The following is a 17,515-nucleotide window of genomic DNA, read 5'->3' on the forward strand; positions in this document are numbered from 1 at the left end:
GGGACGTTTGGAAATGGGCAGCAAATGGTAACTTCACCTCTAAGTGATTTCTTCGAGTTCTTTGTGCAAATGGTGTCGTGTCGCCGTAAGTGAAGGTGTGGTGGTGTATCCCTGCTCCGCCTAGTGATCAAGCCTTTACTTGGATTGCCATGTCCATTCAGATACTTCTTTTGTGGACAACACAATTTTACTAAAGCAAAGAGAAAAAGAAGAAAATATCCATCAGGGCAATTAATAAGAGTCCTGTATACATTGGTGTATGGACTCACTCCTCAGCAGAATTTGTAATAAAATTAGCTTCCCTAGGGATATGACTAAAAGAAATGCTCATAGAGCAATAACTCAAATGTAATGGCATTCAAAATGAACGGCAGGGTCCAGGCCTCCAGGGAGGACACACTTTCCCTGAGGCCCATACCGAAGCCAATAACCATGCAATATGAGGAGAGCAGGGTATTCCACAATTGTAACGGTGATCGTAATGACCACCGTTGTTACCATTCAAAACAAGTTGTAACAGATGTTATGCCCCCCGTAACTGTTATAAAAATAATAATAATAATAATAATAATAATAATAAAACTATTTCAATGTTCCATTAGGGGGACATTATGGGTCATTTTAACAGCCATTACGAGTCTATGATGCTTGCATCTCAATCTTCTCTCAGCAATGACAGTACTATGGAAGAAACTGGTAATCCGGTCAATTTAATTGGACTAAAACAAAAGCAAAGAAGCATAAAGGATCGATATGAGAACATAAATCCTGATACAACATGGAGGATGATCCCCACAACAATCAAAAGATTCAATGGCGCATCTTTCAAATTCATTTAAGGATTTAGCCCGTCCCACCACTTTAAATCTAGTCCTAAGATACATCTCCCTTAGGAAACTAAATTATAAAACGTTATTTATTGTGTTCCATCCATATCAACCAAAAGCCTGCAAGCAATGAAAGACACCATAGAACCTTTCCTTTTGGATGACAAGAACCCTCATGCCACCTCCTGGAAACTCAATACAATTAATTGGGACATCACTCAAGTTACATTCAATTGATCAAAGAACCACCACCAGAAAGACAATGCAAAAGAAATGGTACATTGACTGCACATCTCAAAGGCATAAAAGGCAAGCATTTCCAATGATCCTTTTCCAATTCTTTAAACATCAATAGTAAGCACTTTATTACTTCTGACAAACCAACCAACAGCAGTCACACTTGGAGGTCCCCACTAAGAAGTAAGACCAACATTGAAGCCCGCTCCCTCTGTCTGGATTCTTCGGATATAGCTGAAATTTTTTTAACAAAAGACTATCCAATCTATCTGCCTTCCAAGATCAATTGTCCTCTCTTCTATCATTAGCTTCCATTATTGCAGCTTTTGAATGAGGCCACAAATTCTTCAATTTCACGTTCATTCAAATTCCTGCACAACAACAGTGACCAGACCAATAACTAAGTAACACTGGGGAATCATTGCCTCTCACAAGTGGCAGCCAACCTATGATAAACAAGGCTCAGAGACCCATCTCGACATCACTCATCCACCCAAAATGATTCCAGACCCAATCACCAATGTGACAAACAATCTCCTTTCTTAACATGTCTCCCACCCTAAATATTGCTTCCCCCACCATTGAAGCGTACAAGGATGAATCAATAGTACACCATCTGCATATTTCCACTCCATATCTACACCAAATGATTAACTTCCGAAGTATTTCCTCCACACCAAATATCCCTACAATACTAATTTCATAATCTTCAAAGATTTGATCGCGATCCCTACATGTTTCAATTTGCATAATCTGCCCACTCCACAAGGTGGAATTTATGTTTCTCTAATTCCAATCCACAGAAAGTCTCTTCTAAATTTATTTATTTTTTCCTAATCTATCAAGGACCATGGTTTTAAATATCAACAATATGGACCAAAACATCAGTTGATACATCAGGTTTCACAGTGGGGGAGACAAAACCCCATTGTATTATAATTTTACCTTGTTTCAACAAAAATATCATCAACATATGTCAATATACCACAACATATCATCATGCATCTAGTTACAAAGTAGCACCATTTTGATATATATATATATATATATATAAAATAAACAAATTTAAAAAAAAAAATTTGCAATATTTCACAAGTCTACCCTAACTCATAGAAAGTCCAAAATAAAAAATCACAAATTTTTTCGTCCAATCCCTTCATAGTTGTGATTTGACAACTCCACTTGATTTCTTTAACATTAAAACAAGGATTTGATGGAGAAATCGCGATAGGAGATGGATTTTGCACCATGACCCCGAAAGTGAAAATCCCAAATTTTATTCTTTGAATTAGTTTTTTTGGAGTGTCAATGAAATAAGTTGAAACCCATGTCTATGCATGAATTTGACACACAAATCAATTTCAACCAAAAATTTGGGTTTCCAAGCAAAAAAAAAAAAAAAAAAAAAAAAAAAAAAAAAAGAAAAAGAAAAAAAAAAGATGGAAAATCCAAACATCTTTAGAGTTTACCCTTTAAAATTGTTATATAACAGTAGAATGATGAGCACACGTTGATCTACAAATTTTGTTTTCTAAAAAATTAAAAACTTCTTAAAACATTAAAAAATTAATTTAAAATACATGTTTCACAAAATATATTACAATAGAAATATTGCAGTGTGTGACCCTTGTAAATTTCTCTTAAAAAACTAAAAATTATAATGTAAAGAGAGTCCACTAAAAAATATTGAGATTTTCCCCTATAACCACCTTACTTTTAAGCTATTTCCAAATAAACGCATGCTTTCAAAATATTTAAAGCAAAATGCCTCTGGTTTACAGATATAGAGGGAAAAAAAAAACGCATGATTAATGCTGATGGACGGATTTGCCCCCGCACCCTTTCTTTTTTTACGGTTATACCCCATTGCAAGGGGCAAGTGTGCGGAAGATTCTATGGGGCCACCTTTATGTATGTGTGTGATCGACACCATTCATCCATTTTGTGATATCATTTTAGACCATGAGCCCAAAAATAAGCTAGATCTGAACCATAGGTGGACCCCACCACAGGAAATGCTGGTGATGGAATGCATGCCATTAAAAACAGGTTGGGGCCATAGAAGTTCAGATCATGCTGATTTTGTGTCTTCCTTTCATCCATTTCTGTGTGGCTTTATCAACAGGTTGGATGGTCCTAATAAACATCAGGGTGGGCCCTAGAAAGTTTCAAACAGTGGGTGTAAAACGTGCTAGGTTGTAGAAGTTCTGTCAAGCTGATATTGGAGCACAACTATAGGTGGATTTCCTGGTAAAGGCTTTGTTGGAAGTTCCTGCGCTGGTATGCTAAATGGGGCCCGTCGTGATGTTTGTGTGAAATCCATCCTGTCCACATGTCTTGCGAGCTCATTTTGGGACAGCCGACCAAAAATGAGACGGATCCAAAACTCTATGGGCCACACAAGAGGGAAAATTGGGAAATGAAATGCCTATCGTTGAAACCTTCCTAAACTCCAACTTGGTGTTTATATGTCATCCAAACCGTTTATAAGGTCCTTCTCACTAGTATGAAGTGAAAACACAAACACAAACACACCAAAAAGCTTGATAAAAAACTTTAGTGGCCGTATGAATGTTTCAATAGTGGTCATTGAATCCCCATTGTTTCCTCACATGTGCCCCAGTTGAGTTTTGGATCCGCCTAGCTTTTGGTTGCATGTCCTAAAATGAGCTCGTGAAACAGATGGACGGGGTGAATTTCTCAAAAACATCAAGGTGGGCCTTGCCTAGCATACCGTGCAAGAACTTCATGCAAAAGGCTTTCCCAGAAAATCTGCCTCCAGCACAACTTAGGGTATGGTTCGTCGATCGATCCCTAACTATGGGATTCATTGTGATGTATGTGCCTTACATCCACACCGTCCGTCCATTTTGGTAGCTTATTTTAACGCATGATCCAAAAATGAAGCAGATCCAAATCGTAGGTGGCCCATACCACAAGAAACATTCGTGACTAAATCCTCACCATTAAAATTTTCATGGGGGCAACTAGCATGTTAATTTTCCATCCAACCTGTTGATAAGGTCACAAAGACATGGATGAAGAGACCACACAAATATTAGCTTGATCAAAAACTATTGTGGCCCATGATAGGTTTTTAATGGTACATTACCATTGTTTCCTATATTATGGTCCACCTGAGATTTGAATCTGCTTCATTTTTGGGATCATGCCATAAAATGAGTTTTCAAAACAGACGGACGACATGGATATATGGCACATACATCATGGTGGGTCCCACGATCAGTGATCCAACCCACCTCAATGGATCCCCATGACTTAGTAGCAACCCCGGAACTAGCGATGTGGGTGTGACCCTGACAGCAGGGCCCACATCCATGTATGAAATGCATATCAACACCGTCCATCTTTTTTCCTATCTTATTTTAGGGCGTCATAAAAAAATGAAGTAGATACAAATTTCGGATGGACCACACCACATGAAAACAATGGTTATTAACCATTAAAAACCTTTGTCTAGGTCTCTGTGGCCTTATCAACAGGTTGGATGGCCCTGATAAACATCAAGGTGGGCACTAGGAAGTTTCCAAAGGTGGGTGTTTTTAGCAGAAGAGAGGACACGGTTGATGTTATCACCTAATGTAAGGGAACGAGGAGATGCTTGACTGATGGCAGTTTTGTCATTTTGAAAAATATGGTTCATAAACCATATATAACCCTAATAGTATTTGACGGCAGGCGGCTAGATGTCTAATGATGTAAACCTTAGGCGTTTTGCTATATATATTTTAAAAGCATGCGTTTGTTCGATATTAGCCTAAAAGGTAGGTGGTTATACGAGAAAATCTCTTATTAATTAGTATAAAATAAATATTCTTATTAATTACTATAAAAAATGGAAAGAAGAAAAGGAATATTCTTATTAATTAGAATAAAAAAATGTTATTAATAAAAATAGTTATTATAAAATTTTAAAAGAAGAACCAAAAGTATTCTTATTAATCAGTATAAACAAATGTTAAAATATTTTTGTTATAAAAAAATTGACTACTGAAAATATTTAATTAATGAAAATAATTCTAAAAATACAAAAATCTAAAGACCAATTACATCATTTATGACTGGTAGGACATAGTTTGGTCCCCAAAACAATGGAGAACTATTCTCCTTAGTTTGTTATGTAATGTTTTGAGTTATAAGTATGTATAATGTGTCTTTCATAATGCAGTGGACTCCTTCCATAATGCAGTGGACTCCTACCATAACTAGTGAGTATCCATCAAAAGCTGCACGCAATGCTTTAAATATTGACGATATCAGCTGATATATCCCACGATATATTTTGTACCCCACCTGTGCGATACAAAACACACAGGTAGTGCCGATATATCCCACCTATTCAAACCAAAGAGCATTTTCAATATTCAATTCATGTTTTTCTTGTAAATCAAGTTAAACCAGTGTCAAATGGTTACAAAACTATGATTTTTCATGTTTTCCATGAAAAATTATGGATTTGGAACTTTGATTTCGAGATTTGAATCCATCTGGCGTATTAATGCACTGAACCAACAATCTTATTAATAATCTGCATCCATACTGACAATCAACCTCTGAAAACCTGTCAAGGTTTGGACGAGCTTCGCAACATCACCTCCAAGCATCACGCTGATGTAGATAGTCTCCCCGCACCTCCCGACTCCAAGCCCAACCTCTAGATGGGAGGCAGGATCTCCCTTATGTACATGGTCTCCCTCACTAGTCTTTCTCCAAGCTCCACCTAGGTTTGGATTTCACAGCATTAGAATCTGCACTTGACCATCTTGCTTTCAAGCAGCCCCCTCTTGATTTGGTGACTCTCGAATGACTAAAGTCTTCTCGAATCAACCTCTACGTAGTCCTCTCTCCTGTGTCAAGTGTCTCTCGAGCACTCACCTCGCGTCTTCATCTCATTTCTCCAGGAACCTACTAAAAAACTGCCTTTTACTACATACTTGAGGCATAATAATTGCAACATCACCTTGAAATTTAAAAAAGAAAAAAGAAAAGGAAAAAAATCGGCAAACTTTCATCTTCCAAGTGTGATTTTTGCACTTCCTTTGTAAAAGACTACACTCACACTAAAACGATTGTAGAAAACATTGTCTTCTATGAAAAAGGAAGAAGGAACCTCTCTTACTAGGCCTGATCAGCAATTTAGGTTTTTTGAGAATTCCCCTAAAATTTATTTGTTAGGTTAGGGTTTTGAGAGAAGAAGGATCTAGATTTGCATCACCTCTCGACCTAAAAATTGAAGGAAAGAGAACGAAAGCAGTGAAAGGATAGAGAAGAGGGAGAAGGGCTGCCCAATATGCTCACACATTCACACCCCTCTCTCGTATTACATTAGGACTTTCATTATTAAAAAATTGATCCTCTTTACTTAACTATCACATAAACAAAGACCATGGACCTAAACTCTATCCCAACACATGTTTTAGCCCAATAATTACAAGAAACCAAACGTGAGACCAAGCTGGTCTACCCGAGTGATCATAACGATCCATTCAACATGGTGTTAGGTGGTTTGTCCACTTCTTGTGCAAATGTTTCCTGAGAGATGGATTTTGGACTTGGATATTCAACATATTGAGAGAGGACATTCCCCAAAAATTTTGAAGGCTTGAATCCATCAAGCTTATTAATGCACTGAAGCAACAATCTTATTACTATTCTGCATCCCTACAGAAAGTCAACCTTTGGATACCACTGAATACCTATCAAGGTTCGGACGGGCTTCACAACATCACCTTCGAGCCTCATGCTGATATAGATAGTCTCCCCGCACCTCACGATTCCAAGCCCAACCTCTAGATCAAAGGCAGGATCTCCCTTACGTCCATGATCTCCCTCACCAGTCTTTCTCCAAGCTCCACCTAGGTTTGGATTTCATAGCTTTCAAATCTGCTCTTGACCATCTTGCTTTCAAGCAGCCTCCTCTTGATTGGGTGACTCTCAAATGACTAAAGTCTTCTCGAATCGACCTCTACGTAGTCGTCTCTCTCATGTCGAGTGTCTCTTGAGCTAGCGCCTCACGTATTCATCTCATTTCTCCAAGAACCCACTCAAAAACTGCCTTTTATTGCAGACTTGATGCATGATAATTGCAACATCACCTTGAAATTTCAAAAAGAAAAAAGAAAAATAAAAAAATCGGCAAAACTTTCATCTTCCAAGTGCGATTTTTGCACTTCCTTTGCAAAAGACTACACTCACATTAAAATGATTGTAGAAAACATTGTGTTCTATGAAAAATGAAGAAGGAACCTCTCTTACTAGGTTCGATCAGCAATCTAGGTTTTATAAGAATTCCCCCAAAATTTACTTGTTAGGTTAGGGTTTTGAGAGAAGAAGGATCTAGATTTAAATCACCTCTCGACCTGGAAATTGAAAACAAGAGAACAGAAAGGAGAGAAAGGATAGAGAAGAGGGAGAAGGGCTGTCGAATATGCTCACATTCACACTGCTTTTTCTTTTTCTTTTTTTTTTGTTAGCTTGTTAGTACACCCACTGTCAGTGCACACTTCATTGTTAGCCACCCCCACTAGAGAATCGATACCAAGACCTCAGTGTTGAAACGAGGTATCTTTCACTCAGTCTACCACTTGAGCTATGCTCACATTCACACTGCTCTCTCGTATTAAATTAGGGCTTTCATTATTAAAAGGAAAATTGAAAAACTGATCCTCTTAACTTAAATATGACATAAATAAAAACCATAGGCTTAACTCTACCCCAACACATGTTTTAGACCAATAATTACAAGAAACCACATGTGAGACCATGTTGGTCTACGCGAGGGATCATAACGGTCCATTCAACGTGTTTCGTTAGGTGATTTGTCCACTTCTTGTGCAAATGTTTCTTGAGAAATGGATTTTGGACTTGGATATCCAACATATTGAGAGAGGACTTTCCCAAAAAATTTGAAGACTGGAATCCATCCAGCTTATTAATGCATTGAAGTAACAATCTTATTAATAATTTGTATCCCTATTGACAATCAACCTCTGAATACCTGTCAAGGTTCGAACGGGCCTCACAACATCACCTTCGAGCCTCACGCTAATGTAGATAATCTCCCCGCACCTCCCGACTCCAAGCCCAACCTCTAGATCAGAGGCAGGATCTCCCTTATATCCATGTTCTCCCTCACCGGTCTTTCTCCAACCTCCACCTAGGTTTGGATTTCACAGCTTTAGAATCTGCTCTTGACCATCTTGCTATTAAGCAGCATCCTCTTGATTTGGTGACTATCGAATGATTAAAGTCTTCTCGAATCGACCTCTACATAGTCGTCTCTCTCGTGTCGAGTGTCTCTCGAGCTCTCACCTCGCGTCTTCATCTCATTTCTCCAGGAACCTACTTAAAAACTGCCTTTTTACTGCATACTTGACTTGAGGCATAATAATTGCAACATCACCTTGAAATTTCAAAAAGAAAAAGAAAAAAAAAAGGAAAAAAATCGGCAAACTTTCATCTTCTAAGTGTGATTTTTGCACTTCCTTTGTAAAAGACTACACTCACACTAAAATGATTGTAGAAAACATTTTCTTCTATGAAAGAGGAAGAAGAAACCTCTCTTACTAGGTCCGATCAGCAATTTAGGTTTTTTGAGAATTCCCCCAAAATTTATTTGTTAGGTTAGGGTTTTGAGAGAAGAAGGATCTAGATTTGAATCACCTCTAGACCTGAAAATTGAAGAAAAGAGGGCCGAAAGGAGTGAAAGGATAGAGAAGAGGAAGAAGGGCTGCCCACTCACGCATTCACACCCCTCTCTTGTATTACATTAGGGCTTTCATTATTAGAAAACCTGATCCTCTTTACTTAAATATCACAAAAACAAATACCATGGGCCTAAACGCTATCCCAACACATGTTTTAGGGCAACAATTATAAGAAACCGCATGTGAGACCAAGCTGGTCTACCCGAGCGATCATAACGGTCCATTCAACATGTTTTGTTAGGTCGTTTGTCCACTTGTGCAAATGTTTCCTGAGAGATGGATTCTAGACATGGATATTCAACATATTGAGAGAGGGCTTTCCTAAAAATTTTGAAGACTTGAATCCATCCGGCTTATTAATGCACTAAAGCAATAATCTTATTACTATTCTACATCCCTACTGAAAATCAACCTCTGGATACCATTGAATACTTGTCAAGGTTCGGATGGGCTTCACAACATCACCTCCAAGCCTCACGTTGATGTAGATAGTCTCCCCACACCTCCTGACTCCATGCCCAACCTCTAGATCGGAGGTAGGATCTCCCTTACGTCTATGATCTCCCTCACTAGTCTTTCTCCAAGCTCTGCATTTCGCAGATTTCGAATCTGCTCTTGACCATCTAGCTTTCAAGCAGCCTCCTCTTGATTGGGTGACTCTCGAATGACTAAAGTTTTCTCAAATCGACCTCTATGTAGTCGTCTCTCTCATGTCGAGTGTCTCTTGAGCTCGCGCCTCGCGTATTCATCTCATTTCTCCAAGAACCTACTCAAAAACTGCTTTTTATTGCATACTTGAGGCATAAAATTGCTACAGCACCTTGAAATTTCAAAAAGAAAAAAGAAAATTTTTTAAATCGGCAAAACTTTCATCTTCCAAGTGCGATTTTTGCACTTCCTTTGCAAAAGACTACACTCACATTAAAACAATTGTAGAAAACATTGTCTTCTATGAAAAACGAAGAAGGAACCTCTCTTACTAGGTTCGATCAGCAATTTAGGTTTTTTTAGAATTCCCCCAAAATTTATTTGTTAGGTTAGGGTTTTGAGAGAAGAAGGATCTAGATTTGAATCATCTCTCGACCTGAAAATTGAAGAAGAGAGAATAGAAAGAAGAGAAAGGATAGAGAAGAGGGAGAAGGGCTGCCCAATATGCTCACACATTCACACCCCTCTCTCGTATTACATTAGGGCTTTCATTATTAAAAAATTGATCCTCTTTATTTAAATATCACATAAACAATGACCATGGGCCTAAGCTCTACCCCAACGCATGTTTTAGCCCAATAATTACAAGAAACCACACGTGAGACCAAGCTGGTCTACCTGAGTGATCAAAACGGTCCATTCAACATGTTTCGTTAGGTGGTTTGTCCACTTCTCGTGCAAATGTTTCCTGAGAGATGGGTTCTGGACTTGGATATTCAACATATTGAGAGAGGACTTTCCCAAAAAATTTGAAGACTTGAATCCATCCGGCTTATTAATGCACTGAAGCAACAATCTTATTAATAATCTGCATCCCTACTGACAATCAACCTCTAAATACCTCTGAATACCTGTCAAGGTTCAGACGGGCTTCACAACATCACCTCTGAGCCTCACGCTGTTGTAGATAGTCTCCCTGCACCTCCCAAGTCCAAGCCCAACATCACAAAAATTTTGAAGACTTGAATGAAAGAAAACCGCCACGGAAACAAGTTCGCCAAAGACCCATTACGGAGCAAGTGATTTAAACATTCAGTTTCTGGAGCATTGCAGCAAATGCACTTAGAAGCCAATCTAATTCCAAGTTTTTGAACAGGAACATCCATGGGAATATGGTTCAAAATGGATGGCCATAAGAAGAAACATATCTTCAATAGCACAGCTTTATTCCAGACCCAATGATGCTATTGCATATTGCTGCCTCTTGATCTTAATGACTTCCAAGCCGAATGCACTGTAAAAGCCCCAGAAGAAGTCAGAGTCCAACTGAATTTATCCCCATATCACATCACCAATAAGTCAAATGAGCAATATCAGCTAATAGAGCAGCTAGACAATAAGAAAGAAATGTTGAATTCCATTAAGCCGAGCTAGATAAGGCCTGATTTATGCAAATTCCTGCATCGGAATCGTGAACAGGTCTCTGTGCTTCCTCTTCAAGATGTCTATGTCTCGTCTCCACCAGATATCCTTCCAAACCTAATTATTCCTGTTGCCGATCAGCCATTTTTTTTTCATAAGAAAGCCATCCCTGCAATCCATGCCCAACCAAGCCCTTGAGCAACCTTTCAATTTCAACGCATGAACAATGTGTGTTCCTTTCAAATATTTGGCAGCATTTGGTGATTTGGGCTTTCAGTGCATGTATACAGAGGTAAAAGCATCCATATATTTAATGAATGGAGATGCCATGAGGCTAGTACTTTAGGAATAAAACAGAAGTAGTTCTCTTTATAGAGAAGCTCCCCTTGTAAGTAGGAGGAAAACCCTAATTCTGTTCTCCAAAATGTGCATGATTGCGAAGTGCAATCTCTTTCATCTTCTCCTATTATTTCTTCCAAATCATCCTGCCACGAAAAATCCACATCCACCCTACATTAAGTCATTAATAGAGTTTTTTGTGCTATCACATCACATTTGCTTACCCTTTAGCATTGCTAAAAGCCCCACAGTGTAGACTCATGCCATAGTACAGCCTAGAAAATATAGATGTTATTTGTTGGTCTTCCCTCTACTGTAGAGAAGTGATAGATCAGGGCAGACAACAGATGATCATTAGATATGATATTTAGATGAACAAGGCCAAAAATATTGATGCATTGATATTACCTGCAAAGCATCACGATAGCCATCAGTGGAGTTCCCACATAGGAAAACAATTTCAAATGATCCCCTCAGGTCTTGAGCTCTCATAGCTTTTGTTAGCAGAGGTCCTATGGCATGCATGACCACTGCATAGTCCCACGGCAACTCATTGTAAAATAAAGATGTCCCAATAACAAGAATCACCAGATCATCATCATGGAATCCATTTTCCTTCCTCAGTTGATTTTTGGAGTGGGACTCAATATAGTGTTCTGCAGTCCACGCATCCACCGGGGATCCAGAAATGACAAAGAAGTTTCCAGTATCAAGCACACTGTATAACATCTGTTATAGAAAACAGTGAGTCTATCAACAAACACAATCAAACTGTCTTATAGGAGGAAATACAGAGGATGGGATACCTACTGGAAGAGTGTAATCTGGAAACACCACAACATCTGCCCTATTAAATGCACGCCTCCACTCCATAATAAGATGCTCCCAGCCCATCTCCGTATATGTTGGAAGGCGCTTTCCAAGGGTATCTTCTTGAACAATCCATATCAGCGGTACAGAACAAAAAGGCTCCTGCATAAGGCTGCATACAATATAAAATTCACTCTATATACCATAAAAACCATCACAGTAAATTATCCAATATTGGATGGTACAAAAACATGTGCAACAACCAATTTTTATTAGTAAGACATCCCAGTGAAAAAACAAGCAACTGCTTGATCAAGCATATATTGAAGCCAGGCCAAAAAATTATATGTAAACAGATTCCACAAGCAAAACCAGAATGCATGACAAACTAAAACAAGATTTAGACCACCAAGTAAGAGAAATCTCATCAATAAATATGAAACAGGCCATTCTGTTCATCAATAGAGTTCTTTGAATAGAGAGGAAGCTGTGAAGGTTATATATCAGGAAGGGCACCACTGCACCACTAACCCACAAATGTTGTGGCAAATCATCTATCTATATGAGGCAAGGATCCCAATAAACCCTGTTAATGATCATCATAGCTTTATCCCAGCTATTTGGCATCAGGTTTGCAATGATTGCTTTGCAAAAGTTCATCAACCAAAACCAGGCCAATAAATTATATGTAAACAGATTCCACAAGCAAAACCAGAATGCATGACAAACTAAAACAAGATTTAAGACCACCAAGTAAAAGAAATCTCATCAATATATATGAAACAGGCCATTCTGTTCATCGATAGAGTTCTTTGAATAGATAGGAAGCTGTGAAGGTTATATATCAGGAAGGGCACCACTGCACCACTAACCCACAAATGTTGTGGCAAATCATCTATCCATATGAGGCAAGGATCCCAATAAACCCTGTTAATGATCATCATAGCTTTATCCCAACTATTTGGCAACAGGTTTGCAATGATTGCTTTGCAAAAGTTCATCAACCATCCACGGTCCACCTGCCTGATGGATCCAGGACCATAGCTGAGATTTGTCCGGGCCACACAAGTTGGTTAAAGAGCACCCATCCAAATGCAAATCATGGATAGATCAGGGCCGTCCAGAGGTGCTGACCAATTATAAGACAGACCAAACTGTCCATATTAAAGATTTCGACCATTCAACAGTCTGGATCGCTGCTTTGGACCACATCAAGTGCTCAGATAGGATTGATCTGGGATTTGTAACTAGTGAAAAGTTTCAGTTTTAGTAAGTGGTTAATTCCTCTATTTAAATACTTGTGTGGTGCTTTCTTCACCCATTCCATCAATCTGTGTATCTAAATCCCATTGACTTGATAATGGGATTGCAACATTTGGTATCAAAATGGGTGACGGTGGGGAGATTTCCCTCTATATCATATCTCCTAATGGCTATAAAGGGGGTGTCACAAGAAGAATTTGAACAAATAACCAAACAGATCAGTTCGCGCACAATGTTCATAGGTTCAGTCCTATTAATTGACGAATGACCCTCAAAAGAGTCTCACTTTCATGCCAGATGGTTGAAATGATCAATCTAATGAGTAGGTGAAACATCATACCTAGCCAGCATCTAAGGAGAAATTTTCTTTGTCTTTGTATTGTATTCATTGGAACTAAAAAATTTCAAATTGAGTGATCCTTTGCCTGCAGTGCATTCGAAAAGGTTACGTTGAGATCATAAGGGTCATTATGTAACAGTAACAGTGGTGCCTGTTATGTGAAATGGGGCCATAAGGGCTGATTTGAAACAAATGGCCCATAACAGCCGACACAAGGCCAACATAGGGCTGGATATGTGGCTGATACATGTGTTTCCTTTTTAAAAAATTCCAATCATTACAGGCCCATAATGACCATAAAGCTAGCCATTATGGCCACCATTACCGTTATTGAATACCTTGTTTGCATTAGGGGAGAAGCACTAACAAGAGAAGTTTACCATCCAGCTGCAATTTGAATTTAATTTTTTTCGGGATTTCTTAGTTCCTACTCTGGCACGAGAGACCATCGTTCTCTAGAATCAGGAGAGATTGCCATTTCTCAAAGGAGGCTACCCTAAGTAAGTTAGCAGCCTTGGTGAATGAATTACAGTTGGAATATAAAGAAGTCTGTAGTATTTGAGCTTTTTTTTAGTCTCCTTATTTGTTTCATATATTTTATTGCAAGTTTGAAATTATTCAGAAGAGTTTTATGTGTCGGCCAATTCTAGGATTTTAGCCTTGACTTCTTTTGCTTGTAATAGAACTAGTAAAAGTCTATATCTGAACATAGCCATACATTTTTTTATTTTTTATTTTTGATTACGACATGGTGTCCCTGCTTCTTTAAGGCAAGACTATTCCCTGCGGATGCACGCAATCACCCGCCAATCACGTGCATCGGGTAATCCACGGAGAGGGGAATCGAACTCGTGTCAGTGGAGAGCAAACCTATGACCAAAGCCATTCACCCAAACCGTCACATACACTTGATTTGATAATTTTGATTGAATAAATTCCTTCCTTTCTTGAGACTAAAAACATGATTTACAAGTAAGACTCTTCTAAACACTAGGAGTGAGTCTTCTTGGTCCTGTGCTGAGACTCCACATTTGTATCCCCTATTTCCCTTTCGTTTTATTATTTACTGCTGCAATGCAAGAAATCATGGACAAATTCAAAGTTTGGAGGCTTCTAAGGAGGAAATTCTCCTTCGAACTGATACACATGTTACTATTAATCAAACAGCTTTGAAGGAATTTGTTTGTTTCATCAGCCGCAAAGGTATAATCCTTCGATTCGCCCCCATAAGCATGCACAAGGACATTCAAGATCTATCTCGAAAACATACATTATACGAAATGTCTATAAGCATTTCAGAGTCCCCTTAAATGAATCAAAGAGAAGATGCTCCGAATTTGTAGCATCCTACCAATGTTGTCAAAATCCTACGATTCACAAATTATGTCGAATCTTAAGAAAAAAATATTTGAATCCCACATTTGAATATTATTTTATATGAATCTTACGATTTTATGATTTGAATCCTACAATTTACAATTCAAATTCTGATTTACGATTCAAATTATAATTGTTTTCTTCTATTTTAAGATTCACTTGGCTTTCATTTTATGTTTTTAAGTTGGTGGGGACTTTAAGAATCATTTAGAAAGGAAAAAAAAAAAACCCTCAAAAAAATGAATTGTTTAGAAAAGGTAAATTATTTTATTTTGCTCATTGTAAGAGATTAAATGATATATATTCTTTTCAATGTTAAATCATAGAGCTTTTTTTATTTTTTAATGATTTCTTACTTCTTAATTGGTCAAAACACCAAATTGATGTATGACTTATCTGGAATGCTTTTATAGATGGTTATGATCATGTTGACTTATATATATTGTGGAACGATGGTTGGATATCAAAAAATCTTTTTTCATCGGTCTACATAATCAATTGCCGCTTTTCCAATATGATTCTATATTCAAGAAGGGTAACAAGAAAATAAATTATTAAAGGATCCTTGTATGGTTTTTTAAGGAAAATTTCTTGAAAGACAAAATTTAAATATATATATATATATATATATATATATATATATATATTAATAAATAAATAAATAAATAAAAAAGAATCCATTAACACTATCATGACATGGTATTACTTGGTGCATATTGATGGCAAAATGATGATTGCAAAGTTTTTAAGTTTTTTGCTAATTTATTTTAATTTTTCATATTTAAAAGATAATAATAATAAATAAATAAATAAATAAAATCTTGTGATTTGCAATTCAATACGATTCAACCCCTATTACGATTTGTGATACGATAACAATTTTGACAACATTGCATCCTACAATCTGAGTCTCCTGATAAGGGAACACTCAACTTCCTATTTTATGAACTCAAGCAGCAGCACTGGATAATGAAAACAGTCCTAGTTTTTCAAATATTATCTACAGAATCCATTTCATGCATAAGGTATCCAATTAATTAAGGTTATGGACAGTTTGGTAAGGATTATTTGCTAATTCAACTTGCAAAGAGTTTCCAAGAACTCTCCATAACCACTTGGCAAGCAAAATCTCAACTTGGTAACTGCTCTACAATAGACAAGCATTCTATATCACCACCTAAACAGTGATCTGTCTCATTTCTGCACTTTATTGATTGAATTAACACCATTATTTCTTTGCCCTGCAATTCATTGGCCATTTTGCACGCATCTCATGTACTTAATGTAGAAGGAAAGTGAAAGAGAGCCCAAAATGATGAAGTGCAAAAATTAAGAACAAGCCATTTGGGAAGAAGTGAAAGAGACAACTCAAATGAATCAAGTACATGTCAAACAACCATTTACTCTAAAAGCTTAAGCTGTCAGAATGTGGTGTATCAATGTATATCAAGGGACTTTATGACTTCAACACCCCCCGCACGTGCGGAGTGGGAACTCTGCACGAGAACAGACTAATAAGGGTGGAGGGAAACTCACACCATAAATAGGCCGCGATTGATTTCCCGGTCCCTGGGCCAGACCTAATTTTTCTTGACCCCCCGTGGGAGAATAATATATTAGCGACGCATATTTGCTGCTCTCGAGATTCGAACATAGGACCTTCCGCTCTGATACCATGTCAAACGACCATTTAATCTAAAAGCTTAAGCTATCAGAATGTGGTGTATCAATGTATATCAAGGGACTTCATGACTTCAACAGTACATACAATACAGAACAGATCCATACCTTGAAATGGCTTCTTTAGCTTCAAGAGAGCTTAAAACAACACCATCATAACTGTAAAAAATGAAGATCACATGTGCATCAACTAACAATAAGTGTCAAATGTTTTAACCACCAGAACCAAATAAAAAATAACAAAAAAGGTGGAAGTATCTCTATTTCCAACCATTTTCCAAGAAGGAATCATGCCTTACATGGAATAATTCTCCTAATATGAGAATTATCTTAGGGAGTAGTCCCATCAAAAACAGTTCCCAATGAAAAAGAAAATCCCTTCAAAATAGCAAAGCTACCTGGAGCAAAATGAAACTAAAGATGAAAGATTGATTGTTTATCAAACCTACATTGACCAATCAATGCGACTTGCAATCTCAGGACCTAAAATAGAAACTCGGCAGCCAATTTGATCCCACAATGGATGTGCTTCATCATCCTCTATTGCATAGATCTGTTCAAGAATCAACATAAAAACTAGTGAACTATTTCGAAAGCACCCATCTGTTAGAATGATTACAGAGCATGTTTTAAAGTAAACATTGAAAATCAAATACATCCAACCAAATAGTCTATGATGTGCTAGAAGTTAAGTACAAAGCATTTGAAATGATGGTTGATGATCCAATTTCCTCACAGCTGTAGAACATTTACAATGTTACTTGTTTTGTGGAAGTAGCAATTTCCTCAGCGTAACATCCCTGAGTAGCTATTGTCATGAATTGGATTAAAGGAATCGTCAACAA

At 37.6% G+C, this 17,515-nt stretch overlaps 1 protein-coding gene across 4 annotated transcripts in view; it reads right to left on the reverse strand.

Moving 5' to 3' along the window:
• LOC131231146 (uncharacterized) overlaps window positions 1-17,515 on the reverse strand; it is a 135,566-nt gene that overhangs the window by 41,574 nt on the left and 76,477 nt on the right. For all 4 annotated transcript variants that reach the window (XM_058227244.1, XM_058227243.1, XM_058227245.1 and 1 more), the window contains 4 exons: window positions 17,120-17,223; window positions 16,779-16,829; window positions 12,011-12,182; window positions 11,609-11,929 (listed from right to left, as the gene is read on the reverse strand). In XM_058227244.1, the coding sequence (XP_058083227.1) occupies window positions 11,609-11,929; window positions 12,011-12,182; window positions 16,779-16,829; window positions 17,120-17,223 (648 nt within the window). The remainder of the gene's footprint in view (window positions 1-11,608; window positions 11,930-12,010; window positions 12,183-16,778; window positions 16,830-17,119; window positions 17,224-17,515) is intronic.

The sequence above is a fragment of the Magnolia sinica genome, chromosome 17 (genome assembly GCF_029962835.1).
Source record: "Magnolia sinica isolate HGM2019 chromosome 17, MsV1, whole genome shotgun sequence".
NCBI classification, from domain to species: domain Eukaryota; kingdom Viridiplantae; phylum Streptophyta; class Magnoliopsida; order Magnoliales; family Magnoliaceae; genus Magnolia; species Magnolia sinica.